Source organism: Phoenix dactylifera, unplaced genomic scaffold (genome assembly GCF_009389715.1).
Source record: "Phoenix dactylifera cultivar Barhee BC4 unplaced genomic scaffold, palm_55x_up_171113_PBpolish2nd_filt_p 000526F, whole genome shotgun sequence".
Classification (NCBI taxonomy): Eukaryota; Viridiplantae; Streptophyta; class Magnoliopsida; order Arecales; family Arecaceae; genus Phoenix; species Phoenix dactylifera.
The window spans coordinates 227,399-253,064 of record NW_024067936.1 but is presented as its reverse complement, the minus strand read 5'-3'; the positions used below and the strand labels follow the sequence as shown (position 1 = coordinate 253,064).

Genomic DNA, 25,666 nt, shown 5'->3' with positions numbered 1-25,666 from the left:
TGAGTAGGTGCGATCGGGCACCGTTTGTAGGATGGGTTCCATGGCTGACCACGGATTCATGGGCATCATAGGTTGATCCATCTGCTGGTCTGGATGGGTTTAATTACCAAACTTATAAAGAGAGAGAGAGATTGATTTGGCTACATTTTAACAGACCTTTATTCAAATTCAGTCAGCTCTAATTAGGTCTAAATCGGACAACGAACATCTCATATCAATAATCTGAGTTATTTGATATGATCTACTTAAAATTTCTTACGGACAAAAAATCATATGATTTGAAGATTTTTAGATTGTACACCTAAATAGTCAAAAAATTAGATAGTTTATATAATACAAAAAAATTTTAATAGCTTGATGTATAAATTAAAAATCTTCAAGTTTTTTATTCTTTGGATGTATAAATAATTAGAAGTAGTAGATCATATTCAACCATTCGGATAATCGATGTAGAATCCTCACCATCCAATCTTAGATCTAATTGAATCTAAATGAAGATTTACTCAGTATGGTCAAATCTCTCTCTCTCTCTCTCTCTCTCTCTCTCTCTCTCTCTCTCTCTCTCTATATATATATATATATATATATATATATAAACTCCTCAGCAAAAAAAAAAGGGATTTTAACACTGTTTTGGTCTTGCAGGTCGAAGAGCGGTGAAATGCAGTCACGCTATCACAATTAGCAATAATGAACATACAAATCAGGAAGCTTTGATAGAGCGGAGAACCTCAAAATTATTTTCCATTTTCCTGCCTGCCTTGATAGGTATGATTAACGAGTATGTAAAGATCCCTTAGGCTATCAAATTCTAGCTTCTATCTAGACAAAGACCCACAAACTAAGAAACATATGACATTTTAATTCTTCTCTTGAAAAAAATTATGAACTGTGGTCTCTACTAGCTGATCTCTTCTTATGCGGGTAGGAATGTTCACCACGACGTCTATGATGCTTGTAAGAGGAGTCATCCTTGTCATAGGAAGGTTCCTGGTGAAATCGACGATGCTTGTGAGAGGAATCATCTCTGTCAGCTGAACTTCTCTGCTGCTTGTGGGAAGGTTCTTCCCTATCATTGGATCTTCGCTGCACATATGGTGAGTCTTCCTTGTCTGCATGGCTGCTTCTCCGTCTGGGGGGTGATGGAACCTATAATCACAAAGAAACGGCGAGGTTGGTTACCATGTAACAGTCTACATTCTTAAAAGTAACAAGGAATCATTATGTATCTCATGGAGAAAAAGGGGACAATAAATGTGCCCACTAACCATGTATGTTATAGAAATGAAATAGAAACAACTTCCACGGAAGGAACTGTGTTCAAAATATGGCCACAAGTGAAAGCAACACTGCTCACAGGCAGTCAGTTAACACCGAGGCAATGCTGTTGCTACAGCACAATGATACTCAATTTTTGAAGACACATTGATAATCCTGACATCAAGTTAGTTCAGGCATTTGAGCCCTAAAAATACTGGTTAAAAAAGTTACTATAACAAGAACATTCATGAAATGATATCATCGAGCCCCAAAGGTGTCTGTTTTTCCATGACAAGGCAACTACTTCATGGATGCAAATTAAACAGGAAAATAGAAACTTATACCTCAAAGCGTGACATATATCGTCCTTCAGGTGGTGGTGGAATACCAAGCCTCTTCAGATCATCATAGGGAATAGGACGCCTGCTTGCACAAAAATCAAGGATGTAAGCTGGTTGGCTTTTTATACATACTGCAACAGAAAAACTAATATGAAGTCACACAACAACAGGGCTTGACGTGAAGAGTTAATTCCATACAAAGGAGCTCGGAATGGCCTCTCTCGACCTCCAAAGCGAAGCTGACCAGATTCCTTCCTACCTCCAAGGCCCCCTCCTGTTGAACAGTGTCTCAAGGTTTTGGTGAGTGCCGAAATATTTCAAGCAATGCTTGAGTGTTTTAACATACCTAACCTCCGCGGGATCCATCCAGGCATCAATTGCTGCCTGTAATAGTCTACAATCACTTCACTGTTATCAATAATAGAATGGTGTGCATCCTACATGAATGAGGATAATAATTAGAGGATATGTTCAAGCAGCTAATAAATTTAGCAGCTGGAAAAACAATAGAAGTTGCAGTCATGACATGAGTTAATGTTCATAAAAAACATGTAAATCATACATGCCATCTTCCAGGAAAAAATGCATATCACATTTTCCAATAATAGCCAAATCAGCGGCTCCAGCAAAGGAGCTTTTGTTATAAATCTTCATTTGATATCAAGTGGTCAGCTACCTTTCCTTTGAAAAGACATGCTCTAGAACCTGGCATCATAATCTTGTTATTCAATTTCAAATATTTCTTGTTGCCTGACAATTATACTTTTTGGTGCGGGCACTAGTATCAGATCACCCGTTACTTGGGTCTACAGTCGCCGTAGGAGGATGGTCCAGCCAGTTTCATTGTGGTTAGAGTGATTTTATTTTATTTTGATAACCTTTGGGCTTATTTAGGTATTTTTGTTATGTGATAGTTTTTGAGCTTATTTAGGTATTTTGATAGTCACTTTTTATTCCCAAATTATATTTTTTAAACGCTGATCTAAATTGTCATACAGTCTGTGATTTTTATTTTTTTTTATTTCAATAGGGCTCTACCTTCCAAAGCGATGACCGCTTTGGATGCACCGTGTAAGAAATAAAGAAAAACTGGGATTGGTAAGCTACTGTCACACTTTTTCTTGGTGTCTTTATCACTTTATACCTTGAACAGAATTCTGCTGCAGAAAGCTGACGCCAACACTTTAAGAAAAAATAGAGTTACTATTCTGCTCCACATCTTATAGCACTCAATCTATGGATCTAAGCCTTTCACATCACCAGGTGTGCTTATGGCACAATCATATTCTGCAACAAAAGAACTTCCATTGTTATGTGATTGAACTTAAGTTAGGCAGTGAGGGCCTGTTTAGACCATGGATGGCATGACAAAGATGACAGACATGCTGAGGAAAGATGGGTGAGATTGCTTATAGACCACAAGAGGATCATCATGAATAAAGTCATTTTTCATACCAATATAATGCACACCTATAGACTTGAACCAAAGGAAGAAATGATTCATGAATAAGTTTTCCTATAAAAAATGATTCAATGAGTGGATATGACTAAATCTTCATTATGACAGTTTGCAGCAATACCTCGATTCGTGAATTCTTTCTGAAGAGTGAATAGGGATCAGAGAAAGATTTCTCTAAATTACTACAGGCAATCAGTTTGGTCATTTAACTCATAACATTCTAGAAAAGTAGTAGGATTTATTGCAGACCTTAGTTGCCTATACTTCAGTAAACCAACTTTTATTCCTTAAAGAAGGTAGCTTATGATCTTGCTAAGGACCCAGTCAGTGTTCTATCTAAAAGATTAGTTGTTTCATAATGTGTCAAGATTTCATTGTCATGCTTTGTTGTGCTTGCAAATTGTCAAGTTATCAAAGACGGATGTCAGTTAGACATATGTTCCTTTCCAAAAAACCTCATGTAACTGATGAGGCATCCTAACTTGCATGCTGTATACCAGTTCTAACTGGTAGAACTTTCAGTTTGCTTCCACTCTTGGGTTGGCTTCTTACCTCCCATGAATGTTGATACCCTAAATTTCTTCATATCTGGTTATTCACTAAATATTTTAATTTCAAAGTAGAAACTCTGATTTTTTAAGTTGGCAAAAATTTGATAACTGATTCAGATCACAAGCCGAATGCTATCATTAGTAGAAAAACCTATAGCTTCCTTGTAATAAATACTTAAATTCTTACAAGAAAAAATATGTGAAATCAACTATATGCCCTGCAACTACAGGTGTGTGTGCTTGCACTCAAGGAGTTTAGTGACTTATTTGCCTGACAAAGAAAGCACTCTCATCCCAACATTCACTGAGCTCCTAGATTTGACAACTGCAGCCTTCAAGAAATGCAGAAAAGGTGATGCAGAAGTAAACTTCAATTTATAAGATAATATAATTCCTGCTGGAAGCAGAAACTAGAACTGTCTCTAGGTTGTGCATATGATACAATTATTAATTTTTTGTCTTACTGTTACAAAGCCACTGATTAACTCTAGCAACATGTGATTTATATGAAGGAAGGATGTGTACATTAAATCATCCAGCACACAGAAATACTAGTAGACTCTCAGAAACACTGCATGATTAGTTCATTGATTCCCTAAATGTGCCAAATCTTTCTTTCATGCTTTTAATTGAACAACTTCATTCATGCTATGCTTTACCAAAAGAAAACTGATGAATGTATCAAAATGAACTTAATGTGTTACCACTTATTCAGACAACAGAACATTTAGATGAACACCAATTCCTTGCCCAGAATTATGCGTGCAGGATTTGAAAATGAAGAGGATTAATAAACAATAGTAATGTGAACCAAAAAACATAAATGTTTTGTTAAAGAATGCATTATATTTACACTTCATCCACCAGATATCATAATTATGAAATAATCATAGATACAGATACAAGGGTTGTAGTTTTAGCAGGCAATGAGCATGTTGGAAACAAAAGCTCAAGGACCAAGGCATGAATGTTGGACCTCATACGCACGGCGCATCTCTCTTTCAGTTTCATATTCAACAAAAGCATAACCGCGTGAGGCGCCAGTAACTGCAACTAGCAAAGCAACACAATCAGATAAACAAAAAGAGGCATACTCCGCAAAAAAATTTAACCAGATAAATGCATGTTTTGGTGAACAAAGGCATATAAAGCAGGCACATGTTCATTAATGGAAAAATGTTGGAACAGAAATATGAGGTATTCAGGTGATAATGTCTTGGTGAGATAATTTCTGAGTGGCAGTTCTGTTTCACAGGCTTTTCTTTTCTAATAGTGTTTTCCAAATTTCTCGATAAAGGTTTCCAAAAGTAGAAGCAATGCCTTTTCTTTGGCATGGATTGCAATGAGCCTTTATCAGCAGAGTTTATCAGAGGCACTAACATCAGCAATTTGAGTAACCAGATCAACTTGCCTCAACATGAAATCACTGTCAAGCCTTCGTCGTGCTCAGTGAGGCTTCCTATCATCTCTTGGCATAACTGATGTGTCAGTAGAAACCTGATATCTAAGTGTAGTGGCTGCTAGGTGATTAAGGACCTCATTTCCTTTGGGCCTTGTAGGCAAACATGCTTGGACTCAAGTTTCTATCTTCCTTCCTCACCTTTTTCTTTTTGTTACAAAAAAAAAAGTTTTCCCTAATCTAAATTTGCTTCGACCAAAGTTCAGCAATCTTTCTTTAGGTAGTTCATCAGAAATCTTGCATAAATCCACCCAATTAAAAATACTACGGCATCCCATCATAACAACCATCACAGTGAAATCTCCAGCAACTTCCGTATCTAATCCCCTCATTGCAGAAGACGACCATTCTATTTTTCCCCTAACCGGAAAAAAAAAAATCAAAAGCAAGAGATTACCAATATCTCTCACTAACCGCAGGTTCTTCACCCTCCCATATTTGCTCATAACCTACAATGTTTAGAAGAAGAAGAAGAACCAATCAACTTACGAACAAAGACAGACCCAAATCAAAACAAAGACAAGTAAAAATCCGATTTTTAACAACGCTCAGGGGTCGGCATCCCACCTTTCGAAGAATTTCTTCATCGGTCTGGCGTGAGAGGTGGCCGACGAATACAGTGCAGTAAGGATCGCCGATAACCTTGGGATCGCCAAACGGATCATCTAAAAAACACCCGATTTCTCGATGACATTAGAGCACGGCGGAGAAAGAGGGGAAGTAGAGAAGCGAGAAGAGATGGAGTTGGAGTTACGTACAGAGGCCGGCGTTGGAACAGAGGAGGGCGCCGTAGACGGCTCTGTCGTGGGGGAGGATGTCGGTGCCGTCGATGCTCCCGGATTGGATCGGGTGGTAGGTGTCCGCGTAAAACACGGCGTTGACGTTGCTCGCGCTCATCCTTCGCTCTCCTTCGGCTTACTCTTTATCGATCAAGATATCATTTTTCTAGGGTTAAAACGTTCTGGAAATCGAATCGAAGAGGGGAAGGTGGTGATAGAAGAGGCGAAAGCAATGCACCGGCGGCATGTCTTTAAGCAGGTCTACACCGACAATTAAGGATTTGTCATGGTGGTCGATGGTAATTATTCCATTATAATTAAGTTTGTTAGGGGAAAAAGACTGTTTAGTAGTAGAGCTTTTGGAAGTAGAGCTTTTGGATGTAGAGAGCATTTATAAAAAATTGTTTACTGTTTGGTAACTATATTTCTAAAGTACAATGACACTTTAACATATGTTTGGTAAACAAACTGAGAAAGTACTTTTGTGTGACAAAATGATCATAAAAAAAATTACCACTATTATACAACAAAGCATAATAAAATATAATATGTATTAATACATAAATATATGATATAGTATAATATTAATCTAATGTAATATAATATAGTACTATAACATTATAACATTATGTATTATAGGATAATAATTTAATATAATATTAAATTATTTAACATAACATATCAATATATTATGATATAATATTATAGTATAATATAATAATAAATATATAAAATATTATAATTATTAGTGTAAATTATTTTTCCATCCTTCTAATGACCATTTATCTCTCTAACAAATTTTCTGGCTAGATGATAAAATTGGTTAACTAATTACTAATATTTATTTTTATTTATTTATTTAGATCAGATAATTTGCCACTCACTCATTATTTTTCTTTTTATTTATTTATTTATTTATTATTTTATTTCATTGAAATATAGAAGGGTCGCCGGCCATGAGTGGTGGCCGGTATGGTGGCTGCCACCATGGGCAGCCACGAGCTCCCAAAGCAAAAAAGAAAAAAGAAAGAAGAAGAAGAAGAAGAAGAAGCAGAGGCGGCGGCGTTGAGAGGAAGAAGAAGATAGAGAGGGGGAGGGAGAGGATGGGTGAGAGAGGAAGAGGCGGGATGAGGGTTTTGGGAGAAAAAAATATAATTTAAATGGGATATTTTGGTCCAAAAAATAGCTTCCTGATAAATCTTAAAACGGCATTTTCGGAAAGCTCCAAATTGGAGCTTCTCCCCAAAAGTTGTTTTCAACTTTTTGCAAAAGCTGAAACAGATTTCCGAAAATTTTACCAAACACTATTTTTTATTCTAAAAGTACTTTTGGAGGACCAGAAAATACTTTTTGGCACTCCAAAAGCTTTCCTAAACAAGGCCCAAGTTTTACTTTAAAAAAAATAAATGAAGGAGTGATGCTATGGGCTGACCGTGCCACAAAACGAGCTCGTGGATTGATGCAACTCACAAAACCAGTGCGGTATATAATGCTCAATACAGGTAATGGGCAATGTTAAAACCCTGTTGCTCCTCCTTCCACTTGATATTAGTGGCTCGTGGCCCTTCGTTGCTGCTTGAATGTGGGTTATTTTTGCCATGCAAGCTTTCTTAAGCATCAATATTTTTATAAAATATGTAGGCTCAGTTTGGAATTTCTTTACAATCACATCCTAACTTATAATGGCATCTGAGTAGAGCTAATTATAGACCAAACCTCGAGCCTAAACTCTATTCATTTTTATTAGTTTTTGGGTTAGGCGTATGTAAAATTTGACATTTTTTCTGCCAAGCTCAGTTCATGATCGGTTCTACATCTTAGGAACATGCACACATTTAGCCGCACAACAAAGCTAGAGTATGCTATTGATGATAGGACTTCAAATATGCCCCCTCCTCAAGGTTTTCTGAAGGTCAACTTCAATGGAACGATAAAGGATGGCTGCGGAGGTGCAGGTTTCATAGTTCATGATCATGAAGCTTGGGCCCTGTATGCTGGGGCTTGTTGTTTCTCAACCATCTCTATTCTATTGAATTACAAGTAGCTTGAAAGCCCTCCATGTGGTTATCTTTATTCTCCAAAGTGAAAGGGTTATTATAGACGGTGACTCCAATACGGTTATAGGGTGGATTAATGACATCTCTAGCAAATCGCATTCCATCCCTATATTTAAGGATGTATTTTAGCTGTTGGCCTATGTACACTTCTTCTGAGGCCAACTTTCCTACTGATTGGTTGGCAGGATGCAATCAATATTGGAAGCCCTCAGAGATTAAGATTTAGATTCCTGATATGTTATTTGGAATGGATTCAATGGGATTTGGTTATTGGAGACAAGTGTAAACAGCGTTCTATATGTTTTGTACTCTTTTTTAAAGTCACAAACCGGAGGGCAAGATTTACATTCTCCATTGTCTAAGTTATTTAGAATGGATTCAATGGGATTTGGTTATTGGAGACAAGTGTAAACAGTATTCTGTATGTTTTATACTCTTTTTAAAAGGAAAAAAAAATTCTTAATGAGAACTGAGGTCGAAACAACAAACACCACATATAAGAGCCGACCGAGTTGGCTTGAAGGTACCTTAACACAGGGCATCATTTTATAGGCCAAATAAAAAGATACGATCAGGGTGAACTATTATGGGTAGGTCAAATGAAGATCAATTATAATAGATTTGAGACTGATTAAGCATGACTATGTGAAAACTCTCTATTGATTTGATAGCTAATATCGGATCTAGCCATTGTGATAACATAAGTAGTGGAGGGCAGTTGGTATCAGTTATCAGAACTATTATAAATAAAGGCCAAATGTAGGTTACTCCCACTAGAAGTAGGTAGTTATCATATCGTTTGTCATCTTGTATAAACAATAGAATGTGATCTGAAAAAGGAATGCTTCTTCTTCCAATCAAACAACAAAACTTTATCTTTATCTTTAACTTGTTGTTGCTTTTTTCCTTTTAAGTTTCTTGCTTAGCTTTTTAGTAGAACTCTAGTTTACTATTAGTAGTAGAGTAATTTGGAGCTCTGGCTACACCCTACCTTCTCTTTTTTTATGTAAGCGGTGTCATAATAGCGATAGTCCTGTAAAGTCAAGGCACCTAGGCCCACGCTATTGTCACTACCTTCCTTTATCTCCTTTCCGGCTATCCAACATAGGGTAGCACACCCGTGCAATTATCAGACCTATCCGTAAGACTAGGATTATATTAAGTGGATACAAATTTTCAACCAAAGTAACTAAAATTTTCAATCATTTTTCAATGGAATGAGCAAGAAAGAGAGCAATTCCTTGGGGAATTGATTAACTCCATCCTAAAGATAACATCAATTTTACCTAGATCTTTCATTTCAAAGTTATTTGATAGAAATGATTTGATTTTGGATATGATCTCAAGGGTTCTTCCAAAAATTGGAATATCATCGAATTACAAGCAAAGAATTACACAACTATCGTCGATGACTTTAGAATAAACACATTTATCATGATCATTGATGATGAAACCAAAGGCTATGATAATTTTATCAAACATTTCATGTCATTATTTAGCTATTTGTTTTAGACCATAGAGTGACTCGACAAGTTTGAACATTTTATTCTTTTGTCCATTTATAACAAAGCTTTTATGTTGTTCTATGTAGATTTCTTCTTCAAGTTTCCCATTTAGAAATGCAAACTTTATATCTATTTGATGAATGATCAACCTAAGGATAGAAGCAATGACAAGAAGGGTTTTAAGAGTTATGATTCTATCTACATGTGAATATGCATCAAAGAAATGCAAGCCTTTTTTATAATTATAACTCTTAACTACTAGTCTAGCCTTATATTTTTCGATGGATCTATCACGTCTAAATTTCTTTTGGAATACCCACCTACAACCTTGCTTACCATCTTGAGGTAAGGAGGCCAAAATCCAGGGGTTGTGAATGATTAAGTTGAATTCAGAGTTGATGGCTTGATTTGAAAGATCACATCTATAGTTTTAGGATATATTTTTTTCTTTTGAGTTTAGGTATACCTATTTTGGCTAGGTATTTGCATATTTTGAGATAATTTAACCTTGGAGTTTTACCTTTCTAAAGTTCAAAAGGGGTCTTATAATTATCCTTAAAAGATATCCTAGTTAGGATATAACAGGCTACTAATACAGCTTCCCTCTACATATTTTCAAGTATGCCTAAACTAATTAATATTGAGTTAACCATATCCATCAAGATTCGGCTTTTCAATTCCACTACACTGTTAGCATCCCTCATATGCCATGAAAATTTCGAAATAATTTTCAGATTGCAGCGGAAAAACATATGCGGGATCCGTTCATCGCATGAACGTATTTTAAAACCATTCGTTTGTAGATAGATTAGAATTAAATTATTTTAAACCATTTTAAAATCATTAAGAAGATCAGATCTTCACCTTGTGCGGGTAGATGGTCTCCCCAAATCTGATTTACGTGGTATTTGATCAAGGCTCAGTGAAAGCCGCACACGCGTCCGGCCTCTACAGGTATCCACACGAAGTACTGACTCGATCGAAGCCTTTGGATCTCACCGGGGTGCTAGCTCCCTTGCAGATATGGCTATGGATGGCTGAAGTCCTCTCCTTTGAATCAACCTTTGATTGGCTTGAGAGGAGGAAGAAGAAGGAAGTGCCAAGGAAGAAGAAATAAAGGCTCTCTGCAGCCTTTTTCTTTTCCTTGCGCTAGAACCAAAAGAAGAAAGGGAAGGAGATCACATCACCCTTGATTTCTTCCCTTGTTGCTTGCGGATGGAAGGAGGAATGGGAGAGGAGGTTTTCTGCCGTGAAAGCCAAGGAAAAACCATCAAAATGCTGGCCGAAATCCCCTTCCCTTTTAATTAGTTAAGAGATAAGGATGAGTTCCTATTTTTTAGGAACTCATCTTTATCTCTTCTTTTTGGCTAACAAGGAGGGGCGTGCGCCCCTCCTCTTTCTCCCACGCACACCCCAAGGGGAGGGGCGTGGGCCCCTCCCTCAAGTTCATTTAAATCTGCTATTTAAATAAATTAAAGGGGGTTTTAATTTGGGTCCATTGCATGAGTCCAATCCTAGTCAAAATAGGATTTTTATGAACCCATTTCAATTTCCTCCAATTCCTAATCCAATTAGAATTTAATTGAGCCATGACTCTATTGAACTCTTCAATCCTAATCCAATTAGGAGTCATAAAATTAATTAGATTAAATTTAAAATTAATTAGGACTTAAGAAAATCCTAATCTAATCAGGACTTGTTCAATTTTCAGCCCTAAGACAATTTGGACTTTAGAAATCCTATTCCAAATAGGATTCTAATTTAATTTGAAATCCTAATCCAATTAGGACTCCATGATTCCCACTCCAAGTAGGACTCATGATCAAGTTCAATTAATTAAATCCAATTAATTAAATTAAATTGCAATCCGATTGCAATTATTCCTTCTTCTAGCCACTAACTCTTAGCGGGTTTTCATTTATCAATCTAATTGATTATTTGTGATTCCTAATCACATTCAACCATCGGATCGGTCATTACCTCTAATGTGTGTGACCCTATAGGTTCCATTCTGACTGGTAGTGAGATATATTGTGATCTCCATCACAATATCATTGAAAACTTCTTTCAATGGGTTGAAACAATTTCAACTCAACTCATTAGGGTTTATCGACCATCAAGATGATCCCTATGAGTCTCACCATCCACCAGTGACACCTAGCAGTATGTAGTGGCCACCCAGCAGAATAGAATGATGAACCTCTAGGTGCAGTTATCGTATGATACAGTCCTTCTATCGTGGATCCCTACAGACCGGAGGTCATGGATAACTCGTCAAACCCCGTCGTCTGTCATATGTCTAGATTTATTTGACTTGAGTTCGATAGTGAAAAACTCTTTCTCCACTTTATATTTCTGCCCTGGCCAAGGTCTTAGAACTCAGTCTAACAAATCACGTAGGATCACTCCTCTTCTATCAAGGTCGATAGATTCCATGTAAGTGCATACCCTACTCCTACAGTGAACTTACTGCAGCCAATCTACACTACAAGGACCCATATGGCTAGCGACCATGTATACGTGTAGTCAAACTACAATAACCTCACTGTGAGTAGCCGAAGCACCGCAGGTCAAAGGACCAGTCATACTACTGCAACATCAAGCAAGTCACTGACGAGTGGATAGACATCCAAGTGACTTCTTGTCTTGGTCACGCTCAGTACCCTTGTTCTCTAACAAGCACCTGCACTATCACTTCAGTGTCTCTACACTGTGGACTCGAGTCTCGTCCATCCAGAAGAAAAGTGATCTTGTGCACTGATCGGATCGATCACCGTCCTCGTGATGATCCATTGATCAGGAGCATTTAGAAATTAATCACCAATGATACATGGCTCAAATTCTCAGCTCTTGAGAATATGTATCATCATCTTATTAATTCCTTGGACGATTCATAGACACATACAATATGAATGAAAAAGATGCCCATTTATTATTCAATAATAATAAAGTCAAGTACAGATTTATGTCCTAGAATTAATAATGTGTCCGCCAGATTGGCTTCTAGGGCATACATCTAACAATCTTCCACTTGCACTAAAGCCAATCAGACATTTATCTAAGTCCCATCTTCTCAAGGTGGGCTTCTGTCTTCTGCTGATTTAGCTGTTTAGTGAGCGGGTCTGCCACGTTGTCCGCGGAGTCTACTCTCTGTACCTCAACATATTTCTTCTCGAGGTATTCGCGTATGAGGTAAAAGCGCCGCTCTATGTGCTTGGACTTCTGATGAGACCTTAGCTCCTTAGCAAGGGCTATAGCGCCATTATTATCGCAGTAGAGTGTGATGGCATCCGATGGCATTATATCTAGCTCTGCAATGAATTTGTTGAACCAGAAGGCTTCCTTTGCAGCTTCAGAGGCGGCGATATACTCAGCTTCCATGGTAGAATCAACAATGATCGGTTGTTTGGAACTCTTTCAATTTACCGTACCACCATTGCACAAGAACACATATCCAGATGTAGACTTTCTATCATCAATATCAGTCATAAAATCTGAATCTGTGTATCCTTCTACCTTTAACTCTGATGGTCCTCCAAAAACCAAGAACAAATCTTTAGTTCTTCTCAAGTACTTAAGAATGTTCTTCACAGCTGTCCAGTGCTCTTCACCTGGATTCGACTGATATCTGCTAGTGACACTCACAGCAAGGGCTATATCAGGTCGTGTACACAGCATGGCATACATGAGGCTTCCTATTGCAGAAGCATAAGGAATCCTGCTCATGCGTTGAATCTCTTCAGATGTGTTGGGGCACATCTTTTTGGAGAGATGAATCCCATGTCTTAGGGGTAATAGACCCCTCTTGGAGTTTTCCATACTGAACCTCTTCAGTACCTTCTCTATGTACATCTTCTGTGATAGGCCAAGCAACCTCTTAGATCTATCTCTATAGATCTTAATCCCCAAAATGTAGGATGCTTCCCCAAGGTCTTTCATGGAGAACTCTTTTGATAACCAGACCTTGACCGAGGTTAGCATAGGAATATCATTTCCTATCAGGAGGATGTCATCCACGTACAGTACGAGGAACACGACAGCACTCCCACTAACCTTCTTGTAAACACACGGTTCCTCTTCGTTCTTGATGAACTCAAATGATTTGATCGCATCATTAAAACGAGTGTTCCAACTCCGAGATGCTTGCTTTAGTCCATAGATGGACCTTTGCAGCTTGCAGACCTTGTGATCACCATCACTGGAAGTGAAACCCAAAGGCTGCTCCATATAGATATCTTCATCAAGATATCCATTCAGAAAAGCAGTTTTCACATCCATCTGCAATATTTCATAATCATGAAATGCTGCAATGGCAAGCAATGTTCGAATGGATTTCAGCATGGCTACAGGTGAAAAGGTCTCATGATAGTCAATGCCTTCGCGCTGACTATACCCTTTCGCTACTAGCCTTGCCTTATAGGTCTCTACCTTTCCATCCGAACCTATCTTCCTTTTATAGATCCATTTGCATCCAATAGGTACTATACCTTCTGGTGGATCTACTAAGGTCCAGACTTGGTTGGAATACATGGAGTCTATCTCAGACTTCATGGCTTCCAGCCATTTCTCGGAATCGATATCTGATATCGCCTCGTTGTAGGTATTGGGATCCTGTACATGTTCCCTATCTTCCATGAGAAACATTTCCTCGGTGTCCTCTACTAGTATACCTAAGTATCTATCGGGAGGATGGGAGACCCTACTAGATCTACGAGGTGGAGGAGGTACTATGTGTACTGGCTCTATATGAATAGGTTCTATAGGATCCATGACTCGTTGCTTTTCAGAGACTCTCTCTTCAAGCTCAATTTTCCTCCCACTGCCTCTATCAAGGATAAACTGTTTTTCCAGGAAGACGGCATGTCGGCTCACAAACACATTGTGATCCTCTGAGATGTAAAAATTGTATCCTAATGACTCTTTAGGATATCCAATGAAACGAGCACTTATGGTCCTAGGCTCTAACTTGTCCGCCTGTAGTCGCTTGACGTGGGCCGGACATCCCCAAATCTTGAGATGACCAAGACTCGGCTTCTTACCATGCCATATCTCATACGGTGTGGTAGGAACGGATTTAGAGGGAACTCTATTCAATAAATAAATCGCGGATAATAAGGCATCTCCCCAAAGAAACATAGGTAGATCAGTGAAGCTCATCATAGATCGGACCATATCCAATAGAGTCCGATTCCTCCTCTCTGACACCCCGTTGAGTTGAAGTGTACCCGGAGGCGTCCATTGTGAGACTATGCCATTCTCCTTGAGATATTTCCGGAATTTCCCACTAAGGTATTCTCCTCCTCGATCTGATCGAAGAACCTTAAGGGTTTTTCCTGTCTGTTTTTCTACTTCATTTCTGAACTCTTTGAACTTTTCAAAAGACTCAGATTTGTATCTCATAAGATACACATACCCATATCATGAATAGTCATCGGTAAAGGTAATGAAGTATGAATAACGACCCCTGGCTGACACATCAAATGGGCCACATACATCAGCATGAACCAGGGTAAGTATTTCAGCGGTCCTCTCCCCATGTCCTACAAAAGGTAATCTAGCCATTTTTTCTTGAAGACAGGACTCACAAACTGGATATGACTCAGAAGTCAATGGGCCGAGAAGCCCATCTTTCTCCAATTTGTTCATTCTGTCCTCTTCAATATGGCCAAGCCTGAGGTGCCACAAATACTTCTGGTTTATCTCATCTCTCGATCTTTTAGATCCTATGGCATCCACTACTTGCTCAGACACATTCACAGATACATCAATATGCAAGTGATAAAGACTGTCAATCATGAAACCACGTGCAACTAATTTATTTCTGAAATAAATAGAACAAAAGTCTTTGTCAAATGACAAAACATGACCATCCTGTGCTAAACATGAAACAGAAATCAAATTCCTGCTAGCAGCAGGGACATAATAACAGTCTTTGAGCAATAAACTAAATCCAGACGGTAATCGCAGAGGGTAGGTGCCTACAGCCACAGCAGCAACTCTTGCCCCGTTGCCAACCCGAAGGGTCACTGCACCTTCCGCCAGCCTCCTACTTTCCTTTAGACCCTGCATAGTAGTGCACAAATGAGCACTAGAACCAGAATCTATAACCCAACTAGAAGTAGAAGAAACCGTAAGATTAGTTTCAATTACGAGCAAGTCTAACATACCTTCAGAAGGTGTGTCTTTTTTGTTCTTCAGGCTCTCGAGGTATGAAGGGCAGTTCCTTTTCCAGTGGCCGTCGACGTTGCAGTGGAAATATTTTCCCTTGTCATTAGCCTTTTTCTTATGAACTTCCTTCTTAGGCCTTTTGTCTTTCTTGTGCTTCTTTGCAGACTTCTTTTTCTTCCAAGTAGACTTTCTCTTGGAACCAGAAGTCAGCTCAGCAGCCAGAACAGAGCCCCTTGAACCTTTCAAGGCTCCTTCAGCAGTTACCAACATGTTCAACAACTCGGTCTTCGTGCATTCAATTTTATTCATATGGTAGTTTACTATAAACTGACCAAATGAATCAGGAAGGGATTGCAGGATCAGATCTATCTGCAGTTCCTTATGCATGGACATACTGAGCTTCTCAAGCTCCTCGAGGTCCTTGATCATAATCAGACAATGATCATGGACAGACTGCCCCTCGCGCATCTTTGCCTTGAAGAGCCTCTTGGACACTTCAAAGCGTGCAGTGCGGCTCTGCTCACCATACAACTCTTGCAGATGAGCCAGTATTTTTCTAGCAGTCTTTATGTTCTCATGCTGGCATTGAAGTTCGTTAGTCATGGATGCCATGATGTAGCACTTGACCCTAATGTCGTCATCAGTCCACTTCTGATGCGTCTCACGCTGATCATCAGTAGGACGTGCTGGTAGCCTAGGGATATCATTCTCGAGCACATACCCTATTTTCTCACAATTCAGAACAATTTTCAGGTTCCTAAGCCAGTCTTTATAGTTGGTTCCGGTCAGTCTGTTGGTCTCAAGGATTCGGGTCAAAGGGTTTGAAGCTGACATTGTGATCTGTAGAGAGTAAAGATTCTAGTTAGACTTTGTACTTGAACTTAATTTGTTCTAGGGACTTTTAAAACAAATATGCTCCCACTATTTTCTCAAATCCCTCATACTCCCCTGATGGAGAAACGAAAATCCTACGCGACTAGGATTTTTAGTGGGTACTGCGGTCTCACCGATTTACATGCCGCCTCACCTAACAGTTATTGGTGACATATAAATGGATGAGTGTACAACTCTTGTACAATGCTTCTCAAGCAAATTGCAGTGGTACTTGGTCTCTAAGTCATGAAGACCTCACCTAACAGTTATTGGCCCCATTACTTAGTTAAGTCAGACCCACAATATAACCGCAGAAATAAAGTCGTCATTGGGTCCTCACCTAACAGTTATTGGTGCCCAACCCCACCTTTACCCCACAACATCTCATGTCTAATAGAGAGGTCCAGTCCCCCGATGCAACTTGCCCACTGTGTCCAGCCGAGACAAATCAACGCCGGAATGACCTTAGCAACTCTACTACGGTGGAAGACCTATGGACTTAGTATTGCATAATCAAGTCTTAGTATTTGCAACTTGAGTTCTTCATAAGAGGTAATCGAACAATTGGCCAGGTAAGCAGGTGGGAGGCTCCCCTTACTCAGAGAGTAAGGTCCTAATTAAGTAACCACCTTATAGGCTTGCCTAGACACCAATTAGATCAATTAATCTAATATGACTAACTCATGTTGGTTCACCCTCGACTGATTAGGGAGGTTTCGATTTAGGTCTCTCTCGATCGCGTATTCACATCTCATGCAAATATAAGTCTACCCGCATAATCATAAGCATTAAACATCCAGGCATTTATCAAAAATAAAATTAAATGGTGATGATCATGGATCCAGGATGGGGTCATTTTACAAGCACATGCACGTCAATTGGTTTGATCGTCTTCAACTCTTGACTCGATCTTGATCCTCTAGGTCCAATTGTGATCAACTCCTTGATCCATCTTCAATCAACCCTTGATCTTGATCCGTGCATGTTGAGCTTGTTGATGTACATATCGATCAACCATCGACGTGCAACACACATCACAGATTACATCCCAGATTGCTTTAAAAATTAAATAAAAATAAAAATAAAATTATAACCCTTTTCATTGAGACACGCAGGTCTCTAATACATAAATTTAAGATGCACGCAGGCATCTGAAAATTAAAATTACATGCATCACAGAACATCGCAGAACATTTCAGCACATTCAAAGGGTCCATCCATGATCATCACCATACGCATCACATGCATAAAAAATTATTTTCAGATCTATAATTTAATTGATTATTCCATCTCATGACTTGCTGATCATGCTAGATTTGACTCTAAACATTTGTAATCACATTATTAATGCATTAGAATCATTAATCTAAGCATCCATTAATTAGTATGCAGAAAAAACAGCAAGCTGAAAATTCTGCATACTTAATTTTCAGCAAGCATAATCCCTTAAATTTCAGATCTAAAATACCTTGAAAAATTTAATTCTAATCTTAATCTACATAACCATGGCTCTGATACCACTGCTAGCATCCCTCATATGCCATGAAAATTTTGAAATAATTTTCAGATTGCAGCAGAAAAACATATGCGGGATCCGTTCATCGCATGAACGTATTTTAAAACCATTCGTTTGTAGATAGATTAGAATTAAATTATTTTAAACTATTTTAAAATCATTAAGAAGATCAGATCTTCACCTTGTGCGGGTAGATGGTCTCCGCAAATCTGATTTACGTGGTATTTGATCAAGGCTCAGTGGAAGCCGCACACGCGTCCGGCCTCTACAGGTATCCACACGAAGTACTGACTCGATCGAAGCCTTTGGATCTCACCGGGGTGCTAGCTCCCTTGCAGAGATGGCTATGGATGGCTGAAGTCCTCTCCTTTGAATCAACCTTTGATTGGCTTGAGAGGAGGAAGAAGAAGAAAGTGCCAAGGAAGAAGAAATAAAGGCTCTCTGCAGCCTTTTTCTTTTCCTTGCGCTAGAACCAAAAGAAGAAAGGGAAGGAGATCACATCACCCTTGATTTCTTCCCTTGTTGCTTGCGGATGGAAGGAGGAATGGGAGAGGAGGTTTTCTGCCGTGAAAGCCAAGGAAAAACCATCAAAATGCTGGCCGAAATCCCCTTCCCTTTTAATTAGTTAAGAGATAAGGATGAGTTCCTATTTTTTAGGAACTCATCTTTATCTCTTCTTTTTGGCTAACAAGGAGGGGCGTGCGCCCCTCCTCTTTCTCCCACGCACACCCCAAGGGGAGGGGCGTGGGCCCCTCCCTCAAGTTCATTTAAATCTGCTATTTAAATAAATTAAAGAGGGTTTTAATTTGGGTCCATTGCATGAGTCCAATCCTAGTCAAAATAGGATTTTTATGAACCCATTTCAATTTCCTCCAATTCCTAATCCAATTAGAATTTAATTGAGCCATGACTCTATTGAACTCTTCAATCCTAATCCAATTAGGAATAAAATTAATTAGATTAAATTTAAAATTAATTAGGACTTAAGAAAATCCTAATCTAATCAGGACTTGTTCAATTTTCAGCCCTAAGACAATTTGGACTTTAGAAATCCTATTCCAAATAGGATTCTAATTTAATTTGAAATCCTAATCCAATTAGGACTCCATGATTTCCACTCCAAGTAGGACTCATGATCAAGTTCAATTAATTAAATCTAATTAATTAAATTAAATTACAATCCGATTGCAATTATTCCTTCTTCTAGCCACTAACTCTTAGCGGGTTTTCATTTATCAATCTAATTGATTATTTGTGATTCCTAATCACATTCAACCATCGGATCGGTCATTACCTCTAATGTGTGTGACCCCATAGGTTCCATTCTGACTGGTAGTGAGATATATTGTGATCTCCATCACAATATCATTGAAAACTTCTTTCAATGGGTTGAAACAATTTCAACTCAACTCATCAGGGTTTATCGACCATCAAGATGATCCCTATGAGTCTCACCATCCACCAGTGACACCTAGCAGTATGTAGTGGCCACCCAGCAGAATAGAATGATGAACCTCTAGGTGCAGTTATCGTATGATACAGTCCTTCTATCGTGGATCCCTACAGACCGGAGGTCATGGATAACTCGTCAAACCCCGTCGTCTGTCATATGTCTAGATTTATTTGACTTGAGTTCGATAGTGAAAAACTCTTTCTCCACTTTATATTTCTGCCCTGGCCAAGGTCTTAGAACTCAGTCTAACAAATCACGTAGGATCACTCCTCTTCTATCAAGGTCGATAGATTTCATGTAAGTGCATACCCTACTCCTACAGTGAACTTACTGCAGCCAATCTACACTACAAGGACCCATATGGCTAGCGACCATGTATACGTGTAGTCAAACTACAATAACCTCACTGTGAGTAGCCGAAGCACCGCAGGTCAAAGGACCAGTCATACTACTGCAACATCAAGCAAGTCACTGACGAGTGGATATACATCCAAGTGACTTCTTGTCTTGGTCACGCTCAGTACCCTTGTTCTCTAACAAGCACCTGCACTATCACTTCAGTGTCCCTACACTGTGGACTCGAGTCTCATCCATCCAGAAGAAAAGTGATCTTGTGCACTGATCGGATCGATCACCGTCCTCGTGATGATCCATTGATCAGGAGCATTTAGAAATTAATCACCAATGATACATAGCTCAAATTCTCAGCTCTTGAGAATATGTATCATCATCTTATTAATTCCTTGGACGATTCATAGACACATAAACAATATGAATGAAAAAGATGCCCATTTATTATTCAATAATAATAAAGTCAAGTACAGATTTATGTCCTAGAATTAATAATGTGTCCGCCAGATTGGCTTCTAGGGCATACATCTAACATACACCAGTGGATCGAGGGGAATAAGGAGGAGTTACCTTATGAATGATCCCATGTTCTTGGTAGATTAGGGTCATCTTATTTGAGGTATATTTTTCACCTCGATCAAGCCTAAGTCTTTTAAGAATTTTCTTAGTTTGGGTTTTTTCTTTAGCCTTAAAGATTTTGAACCTATTTAGGACCTTATCTGATGCAGGAGCAGGAGCCCGAGTCATCCTAGATATGCGTTGTGTTTGGATCATCGCTTGGGAGCAAGGCGTCCAATCCTTAGGGCGTGTGCATGAAGTTGGGTTTGATTTTAGGTTTATTTGTTTTATCAATTGAGTGAAGGTAAGACTCTTTCAATTAAGACCTAATTATCTTCCTTACATCTTTCTTGCATCCATCATCACCATGCCCTAACTCTAGCCCTAGTTCATTTATTCACTATTTTCTTAACTTGACTGCCATCCATAAAACTCAATCTCTTCATCATCATCATCATCTTTTTCCTTCATCCTTCCATCAACCAAAATCCTAACCGCCACTTGAGAAAAATAAAAAGAGAGAGCAAAGATTAGCCCTTCCATCTGAGTCCACCATATAAACCCTATCTCCGACTGCGTCAATTGGTATCAGAGCAAATCGATCCACATGAGTACAAGAAGAAGCCGTTCCTACTATTATGATCCCTACTATGATGATTCCTACTATGACGATCAATATAATCTCTACAACATCGAACGACAATAAGATGATCTGATGGATGAAGTTCAAAATCAAATGGCTGCCCTAATATGGAAGATGGATGTTGTGGAAGCAGAACTACGACGTCGTAGCTGTGTCAAACCATAAGTTGGGCGATGACCTTCAAAACGCAGCAACAAAGGCACCCCTTCTTCTCGAGGCAACAAGAAATATAGTTTTTGACTTTTCTTTCTTTACACAACTTCTGAACACCAATTTTTTTTCCTTTATTATGAATGAATGAATTTTCTTGAATTTATTTTATTTTTTTTGAAATTATTTTATGCATGTGACTTCCTTTTTTTTACCTGACATCCTATAGTTATTATGATTCTTTTTGTGTTCGTTTTTTTTATGCACATGGTATTTTTTTTCCTTTTTGAAGAGTCTCACTAAAAATCTAATTTACTTATAAGAAAATATTACAAATAAATTTTTTTAATAAGTGTAGAATTTCTAAAAGGAATAAGAAGAGAATTTTTTTCTTTTTGAAAAATTCTGGTAAAAATCTAATTTATCTTGAATTTTTGTATGCTCATGGAGAAAATAATACAAATGAATTATTATTTTTCATTTTTCTATGTGCATAGAGGTCTTGAAAGAAATAAGATTTTTTCCTTCCTCGAAGAGTTCCACTAAAAATCTAATATAGTAAATATTATAAATATTTTATTTTTTGTTTTTTGCCATAGATTTTTTGTGCATACATTTATTTTTGAATGATTTTTTTGCCTTTTGAAGAATCCTACTAAAATTCTAATTTATTTGATTTTTTTGTGCTTGTGGAGAAAATATTACGAACAAATTATTTTTATTTCTTTTTGTGCGTGTAGAGTTCCAAAAAAAAGGAAGCAATTTTTTTTCTTTTCTAAGAGTTCCACTAAAAAATTAATTTATCTCGTGGAGAAAATATTGCAAACTAATTATTTTTTCCTCTTTTTTTTGTGCGTGTGGAGTTTGCAAAAGAAACAAGATTTTTTTTCTTTTTCAAAGAGTCACTAATTTTTTTTTGGTTTGATGACACTATAATCATAAAAAAAAAGTCATTTATAGAGTTTTGGTTGATTAATTAGTTGTACATACAAGTTTAGTCCTATATATTTAAGTATTTAATTAAGAGTTTTCAATAGTATTGCACTAGGTTTTGAAATTTAAAATTTAAATAAATTCACTAATTAAAGAGCAAATGAAAGATTCAGTTGAAATTAAATGGGCACTAAGAATGAGATTAATTATTCTTGCAAGTAAGTATTATTTTGTTTTAATGCATAGACTCCAAATCTTAAATTTTGTAACCAAAACACAATAAAGTGTGTTTTGTGGTGTTTTTCAAATTTTGAATTCAAATTTGAAACTATTTTCTATTTTTGAATTTAAATATGAAAATCAAAGGGAGTTATCAAATTTTTCATAATATTAAAGAAAATAATTTTTGAACTTTTACTACACAAAAAAAGGATAAACCCAAACATCCAAAGTCATTTTCTTATTACCATGCTATTACCGTACCATTTTCTTTTCCACACAAACATTTATCACACTACCACTGATAAGATTATTGGTTGCATCCCCCATCAAATTCTAAAGTCAGCATATCATTTATTTTTGAATTTTTTGCATAATACTTCTTAAAAATTTAAATTTACACGAAACTCTCTTAAAATTTATATTTATTCATGTGCTCTTATAAAACACTGTTTTTACACAAATGCCCATATTATAATAGTTCTTCTAACATCGTTAATAAAACCATATTTATTTTAATTAAAAATAAAATAAAATTTTGAAATTACTTTTTTGTCCTTCATTGCGATCGTCTTATAAATATTTCTTTTCGTACTGCTATCCATTAAGAATATTTTAGTTATTTTAATTTGAAACTATTCATTTTTTTAAAAACGTTAGACTACGTGGATATATATGTAAAAATAAGAATAGAAAAGGATATAATAGTAAAATAAGTGTTTGATGAGGGTATACATGTAGTTATTAATTTTGAAAAAATATTTATGTAAAATTTGATATTTAGAAGGGTATTTATGTTTTTTTTTTTCAATGTCGTGTCGGTTCAAAAATCAAAACTACTTTGTAACCCCAGTTGGTCGGACAAATGAGCATGCTTTTCCAACCATATAAACCCCCAACCTTTAATCACACTGCTTCTCCTAAGAGAAATTACTTTTTTGTCCTTTATTACGATCGTCTTATAAATATTTCTTTTCGTACTTCTATCCATTAAGAATATTTTAGTCATTTTAATTTGAAACTATTAGTTTTTTTAACAGCATTAGACTACATGGATATATATGTAAAAATAAGAATAGGAAAGGATATAATAGTAAAATAAGTGTTTGACGAGGGTATACATGTAGATAATAATTTTGAAAAAATATTTATGTAAAATTTGATATTTAGAAGGGTATTTATGTTTTTTTTTTCCTCAATGCCGTGTCGGTTCAAAAATCAAAACTACTTTGTAACCCTAGTTGGTTGAACAAATGAGCATGCTTTTCCAACCATATAAACCCCCAACCTTTAATCACACTGCTTCTTCTAAGAGAAATTACTTTTTTATTCTTTATTGCGATCGTCTTATAAATATTTCTTTTCGTACTTCTATCCATTAAGAATATTTTAGTCATTTTAATTTGAAACTATTATTTTTTTAACAACGTTAGATTGTGTGGATATATATGTAAAAATAAGAATAGAAAATGATATAATAGTAAAATAAGGGTTTGACAAGGGTATACATGTAGATATTAATTTTGAAAAAAATATTTATGTAAAATTTGATATTTAGAAGGGTATTTATGTTTTTTTTTTCAATGCCGTGTCGGTTCAAAAATCAAAACTACTTTGTAACCCCAGTTGGTCGGACAAATGAACATGCTTTTCCAACCATATAAACCCCCAACCTTTAATCACACTGCTTCTCCTAATGAAATTACTTTTTTGTCCTTTATTGCGATCGTCTTATAAATATTTCTTTTCATACTTCTATCCATTAAGAATATTTTAGTCATTTTAATTTGAAACTATTAGTTTTTTTAACAACGTTAGATTGCGTGGATATATATGTAAAAATAAGAATAGAAAATGATATAATAGTAAAATAAGTGTTTGACGAGGATATACATGTAGATATTAATTTTGAAAAAATATTTATGTAAAATTTGATATTTAGAAGGGTATTTATGTTTTTTTTCAATGCCGTGTCGGCTCAAAAATCAAAACTACTTTGTAACCCCAGTTGGTCGGACAAATGAGCATGCTTTTCCAACCATATAAACCCCCAACCTTTAATCACACTGCTTCTCCTAAGAGAAATTACTTTTTTATCCTTTATTGCGATCGTCTTATAAATATTTCTTTCGTACTTCTATCCATTAAGAATATTTTAGTCATTTTAATTTGAAACTATTAGTTTTTTTAGCAACGTTAGACTGCATGGATATATATATATGTAAAAATAAGAATAGAAAATGATATAATAATAAAATAAGTGTTTGATGAGGGTATACATGTAGATATTAATTTTAAAAAAATATTTATGTAAAATTTGATATTTAGAAGGGTATTTATGTTTTTTTTTCAATGCCGTGTTGGTTCAAAAATCAAAACTACTTTGTAACCCTAGTTGGTCGGACAAATGAACATGCTTTTCCAACCATATAAACCCCCAACCTTTAATCACCCTGCTTCTCCTAAGAGAAATTACTTTTTTGTCCTTTATTGCGATCGTCTTATAAATATTTCTTTTCGTACTTCTATCCATTAAGAATATTTTAGTCATTTTAATTTGAAACTATTAGTTTTTTTAACAACGTTAGACTGCGTGGATATATATATGTAAAAATAAGAATAGAAAAGGATATAATAGTAAAATAAGTGTTGGACGAGGGTATACATGTAGATATTAATTTTGAAAAAATATTTATGTAAAATTTGATATTTAGAAGGGTATTTATGTTTTTTTTTTTCAATGCCGTGTCGGTTCAAAAAACAAAACTACTTTGTAACCGTAGATAAATGGGTCATTAGAAGGATTTACTCGGTAAAGCTTTTTCAACTAGGTGATACATGTTCAGATATTATTTTTGACTGGCAGACTTCCTTTACCATTGAAGTTTTGGTTAGCATTTCCAGATTTGGGAGGAGAGAATTAGTCCGACACTGCTGTGTTAAGCATATACTCTCTTCTCTTTTTCGAATATCCACTTACAATATAACAAAAGGATGGATGGAGAAGGAAAAGGATTGAATAGAGGAACTCCCGAGCATTTGTTGATCTCAGATGTGTCCATATCAATGGAACGGGTGACTCATTATTTCGATGAATTTTTTCTAGTTGGTCGAACAAATGAGCATGCTTTTCCAACCATATAAACCCCCAACCTTTAATCACACTGCTTCTCCTAAATAAATTACCTTTTTGTCCTTTATTGCGATCGCCTTATAAATATTTCTTTTCGTACTTCCATCCATTAAGAATATTTTAGTCATTTTAATTTGAAACTATTAGTTTTTTAACAACATTAGACTGCATGGATATATATGTAAAAATAAGAATAAAAAAAGGATATAATAGTAAAATAAGTGTTTGACGAGGGTATATATGTAGATATTATTTTGA

At 36.6% G+C, this 25,666-nt stretch overlaps 1 protein-coding gene across 2 annotated transcripts; it reads right to left on the bottom strand.

Moving 5' to 3' along the window:
* Nucleotides 1-691: 691 nt before the first annotated feature.
* Nucleotides 692-6,124, bottom strand: LOC103716234 (U11/U12 small nuclear ribonucleoprotein 35 kDa protein). Of its 2 annotated transcripts, none has more exons than XM_026808163.2 (8): nt 5,829-6,124; nt 5,638-5,735; nt 5,468-5,519; nt 4,588-4,664; nt 1,948-2,038; nt 1,800-1,875; nt 1,605-1,683; nt 692-1,149 (listed from the first exon to the last, which is right to left on the bottom strand). In XM_026808163.2, exons 1-8 carry the CDS (start codon nt 5,965-5,967, stop codon nt 883-885), a joined length of 879 nt encoding a protein of 292 aa, XP_026663964.2. In that variant the 5' UTR covers nt 5,968-6,124; the 3' UTR covers nt 692-882. The 2 variants fall into 2 exon arrangements, with proteins under 2 accessions (XP_026663964.2, XP_008802379.2); XM_008804157.3 differs by having other exon boundaries at nt 4,588-4,658; nt 5,829-6,123.
* Nucleotides 6,125-25,666: the final 19,542 nt, after the last annotated feature.